This window comes from Argentina silus (assembly GCF_951799395.1).
Source record: "Argentina silus genome assembly, chromosome: 14".
NCBI lineage: Eukaryota > Metazoa > Chordata > Actinopteri > Argentiniformes > Argentinidae > Argentina > Argentina silus.
Window position 1 is genome coordinate 5,274,696 of NC_139668.1, and position 8,108 is coordinate 5,282,803.

Genomic DNA, 8,108 nt, shown 5'->3' on the forward strand with positions numbered 1-8,108 from the left:
ACACACACACACACACACACACACACGCATAGTGTGGGAACAGGATGCGTCTGAGGAGGGACATCTGTTCTGGTGGCTCGTGAGGGCTTTGGTCAGGTTAGCCGGAAGGGAGGAGACCTGTGCATCTCCAGCTGTGCGCACGGGGATGCCCGGGGCTACGGCGGGGGAACCGGGAAGACACCGTGAGAGTGTGGAATGATGTTGGATGGGAGGTCCTCTGCACTAACGGCCGGAGGTGTTTATCACGCTGTGGGAAACATCTCTGGAATTTATAATCTCCATTATTTAGTTCAGGCGACAACCACAAATAAAACCTCTGTTGTTTGTTGCGTAACGGAGCTTCTGGTTTGCGATGATCCTCTAGGCCTACCTCGTGCATCTACCGGTGTATGATCAACGGTTATTTGGACAGATCAGACGGTTGACACTTTACAAATTATCCCCGGTGAAGTGATTTGTTCCCGAGACCTACTCGTGCGCACGGAGACCTCCGCGGCACACTAATAGCTGGACCACTTGTCCCTCGCGCAGCAACACTGAGATTAATCTCGCGGACTATCCATCACCGCGCGCTGCACCGTAAAGCACGCGGGGGGTTGAGAGGATGAAAAAGATTCGCGCGCGTTTTTAATTAACTTTCTCCCCTCTGTCCCGTAATGATGCAAGCGAGCCATGTATGGGGTAGAGCGTGGATGGGGTAGAGGGAAATAGGGAGGAGGGGGGGGGGGCACAGTCAGCGGAGGAGTGTGTTCATATCAAACAAATAAAAGTGGAGTGATTAAATCCTGCTGCTTTATTAAATTTGAAATTCAAATGAAACGTGATCCCCCCGCATGGAGGACGGCACGAGCGCGCAGGGAGGGTAAAGCCTACATGTAAGGTCAAACATTAGGCCTACATATGAGGTCATACATTAGGCCTACATGTAAGGTCAAACATTAGGCCTAAATGTGAGGTCACACATTAGGCCTACATGATGCAGTGCTTGACACAAGTCAGTCAGTTTACATTCAATAAAACATCTGAAGACCAAGAACCCAAATTATAAGAGACAGGTTCCTGATGAAGAGAAAGATATAGAGAAACAAACATGTGTGTGAATATGATCAGAAAGAGCTGATTTGGAGCAGATTTGGGACAGAAATATGTGAGTGAAATGAATTCAATGCCAAACTTTCGAATTTCAAAAGAGAAATTGTTAGGCTGTAGAAATAGGACTGACTGAGCCTGAAATGTGACTTTGGATCTTGGGTTCCTGGATTCCTGCTCTGAGGAGCACACACACACAGAAAACAGGGACAGAAAACAAAACCTAACATCTGTTTATGCTGCTGAATAACATGAAAACAGAGGGGCGTCAGAGAAGTCTCATCCTCCCTCTCCCTCCCCTTCCCTCCCTCTCCCTCCCTGGGGCTGACCAGACACGCCCTTGAGGCAGCGTGGCCCGTGAGCCCATACGGACGGGCTGGTCAGTCATTCATCCGGTTGGTGACACATCCTACGAGTCTTAGCCTGAATAATGACGCTGACATGACATCATTGTGGCATGTAGCCACCATTTTGCAAATGGTCTGGGGGGGGGGGGGGGGGTACGTCATATAGATTCCAAACAACAACATTACTCGTAAAAGCGTATTACAAGACTTTATAGAGCTGTTTCTGATATGTGATAGAATGTTTAGAGTGTCACTTAGATCCATTCTGTATCAAAGCTTGTGGAGAAAGTCTTAATGTAACCTATGTTTATGGGTGCGTGGAGATGCGCTGGACTTGGGGCAGTTCCGGGATGACCTCATGGTAAAATGTGGCATTCCAGAGCGGGCGCGTCTCTGATTGGTCGTCTCGGGCCCAGCGGCACTTCAAAGCCGTGGAGGCGCTACAACTAGAGAGGAGCGTGAACAAAAAAAAACACTCTTCACATTTCCCCGTATAAATGGCTGCTTCGATGGCTGCGACACTGCTAGGGGTGAGTTGAAGTTGTAGTCTAGGAGACTCATGCTGACTTTCTCCTCTTAACTGAATGACGCATTGATCTAACCCTAGTTTGGAGGATTAATAGGGTGTCAGAGCGGAGGGAGTAAAAACCGTAATGAAATAAACAACGATTCAAGGTAACTATGAGAGAGAGGGACGTTCATCTCCAATATGTTTGTTTTTTCCCAGCAACGATGGCACTTTTACTAATGTGATAGCTAGTCAGTTTGTTGTGTGCGTAGACGATAGGTTTTACTTTCAAAGTGCAAAGACCTTAACAAATAAACTGAATTCTCTGTCAAAAGCAGAGAATGCATCTATATAAAGACGCTAATGACCAGTGTGTCAGAAACATACATAGGCCTACCTGTTGCGAGACAAAAATAAAAAAAAATGTAAAAGTGTATTAACTCTAAATATTATAATGTGTCCTAGCTATTTTGTTCACTGTGTTCATTTTGTTGCAACAGTCTTTTTAGCCGTATAATCCATTGGGTTTGCAATAGTGATTATAACACGTAGACTTGCAATAACTTCTAAATTGTGCATGCTTTACGCACGGGCTATATTAATTTAAAACTTTGGTTAGTGAATACGCTGCCTTACGCATGGCTGTATGGCTTTTACGCACTGAGCATCAGTGTGATTTATTTGGTTGTCTGTCCCGCAGGAGGAACATCGGTTGGGCTGCACTCCCCTGGCCATGCTAGCCGCTGCCTGCAGTAGGATCGGCGACCCCAGCCCCTCTCCCTCCCCCGCTCTCTCTGATGGAGCCCCGGGTCTCGGCAAGGGCTTCCATCCATGGAGGAGACCCGCGGCCGGAGGCACCAACATGGGCACCAGCCTCGCCTCGCTCGGGGTCTCCGGTGGGACCTCCAGGAGTAACGGGACCGGACTGACAGACTCTTATAATGGATCCACCGGTTCCAGCGCGTTCTCCCTGACCAGCAGCGGCTCGTGCAGCTCTCCGTTTGGAAACGAGTATTCTGTGTTCCAGACCGCAGACATCAGCCCTTCCGAACACACGCACGCTCACACGCACCGGCCGGTGTTCCTCTCCAAACTCCCCGGCTCAGTGGACGGTCTCACGGGGATCTATCCAACGATGAGCATGCACGCGCACCCCTACGAATCGTGGTTTAAGCCCGCTTCAGAGGTCAGTAACGTTACCGGCGGCTCGCCCGCCTGGTGGGACATGGGTACCGGCTGGGTGGACACGCAGAGCCCCGGTGGGCTGCCCTCTCCCCTCAGCGGCTACAGCACCGACTACAGCCCGCTGCCCCACAGCCACCCCGCCTTCAGCCCCGGGCCTACTCAGCACCTCCTCCCCGCCTCCCAGCACCTTCTGGACGGCTTCAGGCCGACTCTGTCAGCCTCCTATCCGGACTCCATCCCCGCCGGAGGACCGGTGATATCCGGAGGCCCCGCGGTCTCCCTTTCGAGCTCTCAGCGGTCCTCCTCCCGGCGCTACTCCGGTAGAGCCACGTGCGACTGCCCGAACTGCAAGGAGGCAGAGAGACTGGGACCGGGGGGCACGAGCCCTCGGCGCAGGGGTGTGCACAGCTGCCATATACCGGGTTGCGGGAAGGTTTACGGTAAGACGTCGCACCTGAAGGCGCACCTGCGCTGGCATACCGGGGAGAGACCGTTCGTTTGCAACTGGCTCTTCTGCGGAAAACGCTTCACGCGCTCCGACGAGCTCCAACGGCATCTGCGCACGCACACCGGGGAGAAGCGGTTCGCATGCGCCATCTGCCACAAGCGCTTCATGCGCTCCGACCACCTCAACAAGCACGCGAGGACGCACAGCGCCGGGGGGTCAGAGGAGGCTGAAGGACTGGAGGAACCGGGGACCGGTAAAAGGAGCGACACCGACAGTCAGCCGAGCGTCCCCGGGAGCCCTAGCCAGTCCCCCGACCTGATGCACGCGCCGGATACGGTCCAAACTGCGGTCATGAACGGACACAACTCACTCGAGTAAAAACATGGACAAAGATAACACAAAAAATGTCGGTGTATTTGCCTAAAACAACGTTTGTGGATCGTTCTCAGCTGGCATCATGGGCCATATTCTTAAAATCCAACTCTCGTAAATCAAAAGTCTAACTTTTCAAACGGCTTTTCAGTTGGGAAGAAACTACTAAATGTTTACACGGGATATGTGGGTGTTCTTGGATTTTATTTTCATATTCTGGTGTTATTCTGAACGGAAATGTGGCACCTTAGTCTTGAACTTCCCTGTGGATGAAAGTTGTCCTTTTACCTCATCATTTTTTTGTGTGATCTTTTTGCAATCTACAGTTTTACCTCTCATTTTATGGATATATGTTTTATTTTGTTTTATTTCGTGAAGCAGAATATGCCACAACTTATTCGACGTTTATCTAGAGAAAAAAATTACTTAATGGATGAGAGCAGTACGGAGTTTGTGTAATATTATGTTATATTTTATTGCGCGTTGCTTTGGCTCACAGTTGAAACATTATTTTGTCTTTTGAGAACAAATTCAAAATTGTAGGCTATATGGTTATTTTTGTCATATTTATCCACGAGTTGGACTTGTATTTTGAAGTCTATAAATCGCACTTTGAATTTATATTTAAAATTAGTTTTAAAAGAAAGTTCTGCGTTTTAATTTAATTGGGCATGTTTGGATGTGCTGTTGATGGTTCCTCGTAATAAAAACGGAGTGGTTTTGTTTATTCTCGTGTATGTTTATGTTGAATAGAAGTACGTGGGATTCTGATATTATTTCCATGAAATAACAAGGCTAACAGCCTACAGTATTAAATCAAATTCTAAGAATTCCTATTGAAGATTTGTGTGCATTTAAAAATAGTTTAATGCTTTACTCAATAGCTTACCATCTGCTTCAAACAAATAATTCAAAACAGTTTCCAGAGGTTTCTGTAAAGAAATACGAATATGGTTGTCTTAATAGTCTGACTTGACCAGACTGACTTGCACATGCACTGCAATAGGCTGTGATCATACTTGTTCGTAATTTTGAATGTAGTTTTGATTGTACATATTGTAAACAGGGCTCCCCAGGTTTCATTGGGACACCCTGCTTTAATAAAGGTTTTATAATAATCTTTGTAAAATAGGTTGTAGATGTAAAGACAATAACTGGCTTCTCAAATGTGATTTTCGTGGTCATATCTTAAATTGTTGATACATATTCAATTAAATGTCTAATTACGTTTTTTTAAATAAAACCCAGGCCAATCAGGCATTGATCTGGAATTGAAGATCAAGAGTAAATTCTTCCAGTAACTTCCATCACACAATAAAAAATATATAGCCTCTGCGATTATGAAGACAATATCCATAAATTCTTATACTCGAATAAAACAATTAACAATTGTGGTTCAAATTAAAACCCAGGTTTCATGATACGCTGCATAAAACACTACAAGGACAAGGAATGGGCAAAATTTCACACATTTGCTTTTTCACAACGAAATTGTGGGATAGAAAATGCTAAAAATATTTCAGACTGAAACGTCAGTAGAATTACAATCCAGGGCCGTTGACTGAAAGTCCAGGGTCGTTTTGTTGTCCCAGTTCGTCCCTGTTTGACACCGTCGTTAAGAAACCCATAAAGTTCTCATAAACTTGTAAAACATATTTCAGTGAGTGATGAGATGGCTTTTAGACAACGAGAAGTTCGAGGTGGTGATGTGGCCAACACATAATAAAACACGGCATAACAAGAGTCCAATGTGGTATGCGCAGGGCTATTTGTATACATATCCCGTCTAAATACAATTTGTAATATTCGTAATACTTGTCGCTGCACAGTTATGAATGTAACGTGACACGAAACTATCGCAAAATTGATAATAATTCATTGTTGTGAACTGCTCAGCAGTTTATCTGGGTCTACTTCATGAACAGGTCCGGCTCGGCTCAATAGGCTTCCATGCCACCTGTCCGGATTGAGTTCGCATGTGGCGCCATCTAGCGGTCATATATAGCAACTTGCATTCATACATGAACCATAGACATAGGCCACATACAGGATGTGATGAAGCGGACTCAGTTTGTGATGAATAATTAGCACCTTTTCTGCTAGGTCAGTGTTATTTGCGTTAGGGTTTACCCAACAATTCAATCTACAATCCATATTGTTCAGGGTTTTTGTTTAGTTTTGTTCTGTTTTGTTTTAACACCACATCCCTGAATATGACGTAGGTTGGCAAGGCGGTTGTGAAAAAAACAGGCCGTCACAAAGTTATCCATATAAATCTAACACGTTTAATTTAGTTGAAAACATTCATGTTACATACAATGAACCCTAGTTACATGAATTTACAGCAAATACACAGAAAAGTGCTGTTGTTATTCCAACGCAATAATTCAATGCCCAGTGAGAAGAGATGATTCTTATTGCGATTCATGCTCACACTAAGATGCAATGCATTCAGTAAGAGAAATCTAGTACCACAAGATTTAACATGACCAATAAAAAAACGGTAAAATACCAAATAAACCAAATAAATCACAATAAATAATGATTAGTGTTCTGAACTAAAAAAAAGAGAGCAGCTATTGCTGTAAACATTATGTTAAATAAGGATCAGACAAGAGACAGGATTGGGTGGGAGATCCTCCAATGAGAGACCACCAGGAAGTGGGATCCAGTGGGTCTCTGAGCTGAATGAGTGTATCCAGATGGATGTTGATCGAGGTGCATCAAAGTAGATAAGACCATGTGACTGCTTGCGCTGGGAGATTCCAGCCATCCTTTTCTCTCAAGTACCTTTACCCACAATTGGGTCAACATACAACATACACTGTTACACTGTTTAAGGCCTGGATCCATGCCTTCAATTTTGCCCATGTTTTGAGATTTTGCTTATATTTTGGGTTCTGATGGGTTGACAGTTAAACTAAGCTCGAGCCATTTCAAAGTTACATTCTTCAAGAATCAATGGCTGTATATCATTCATTTAAAAGTCCAAAAACGGATATACTCGGATTGCCCCTTTAACTGTTTCATACTAACACCCAGGCCCATGCTAACCAAAAAGGTTCAGACCTCAGACCAGGCTCTGTGCGTACCCTGTTTCAGACTTGGGTTGATTCGTACCTGTCCTTGTGAGGTCATTTATGGTGTTATTGATTGGTTTCTACATCCTGTGGTCAGATTAGAAGGAGTATCTACATCCTGTGGTCAGATAAGGAAGAGTATCTACATCCTGTTGTCTGATTAGGAGTATCTACACCCTGTGGTCAGATTAGGAGGAGTATCTAAATGTCATGTCTGTCCCAGGACCAGAGGTCATCTGCTCCTTCTGTTGAAGCTGCTCAACAAACAAACAATACTCTGGAATACTCGAGACTATTCAGATATGTGGGTGACAGGTACCCCTGTCAGTCCAGTGCTCTGCTCCTACCGAGCCAAGCCCTGTCTCCCCCCACCCCAGCCCACCCCCACCCAGCCCACTCCCCACCCTTATTCAGACCCCCCCTCAGCCCACCCCACCCCATCCCTATCCAATACACTACCCCCCCTACCTAGCCCTACCCTCGCTAGCTAAGCCCCTAACCCCATCCCTATATCATCCCTATACCCTAGCCCAATACCCTAGCCCCATACCCTAGCCCAATACCCTAGCCCCATACCCTAGCCCAATACCCTAGTCCTATACCCTAGTCCTATACCCTAGCCCTATACCCAGCCCAGCACTAACCCCAGCCCTACACCAGGGGAGGCTGGTGGAGGTAGAAATCGGAGGACGGGACTCATTGTAATGCATGGAACAGAATTAGGAATAGTATCAAACACACTGTTTGCTTTGTCCACCTATACCCTCCCCCCCTATTCAGACTCCCCCCCCCCACACACACACACCATTCCTCATTCCATTCCATGCATTATAATGAGCCCCATCCTCCGATTCCTACCTCCACCAGCCTTCCCTGCTATACCCAGCCCAGTCCAGTTATTCCCAGGTTGGTCTCCAGTCTGAGGTCGGAGGTCAGAGGTCGGAGCCTCTGCAGTACTCAGTAGTATGATGCAACAAAAACAACACTAGTGCAAGTCTACCACGACTATTCACAACAAATAACAATAATGCTCATTTCAACTGAGAAAAACAAAGTATAAACAGTACCGTCTGTTAGAG

The 8,108-nt window shown here is 46.0% G+C and overlaps 1 protein-coding gene across 1 annotated transcript; it reads left to right on the forward strand.

The window, feature by feature from the left end:
- Window positions 1-1,945: 1,945 nt before the first annotated feature.
- sp8a (sp8 transcription factor a) lies at window positions 1,946-3,955 on the forward strand (the record flags this gene model as incomplete). Its single annotated transcript, XM_083685025.1, has 2 exons — window positions 1,946-1,966; window positions 2,645-3,955. 2 exons carry the CDS (start codon window positions 1,946-1,948, stop codon window positions 3,953-3,955), a joined length of 1,332 nt encoding a protein of 443 aa, XP_083541151.1.
- Window positions 3,956-8,108: the final 4,153 nt, after the last annotated feature.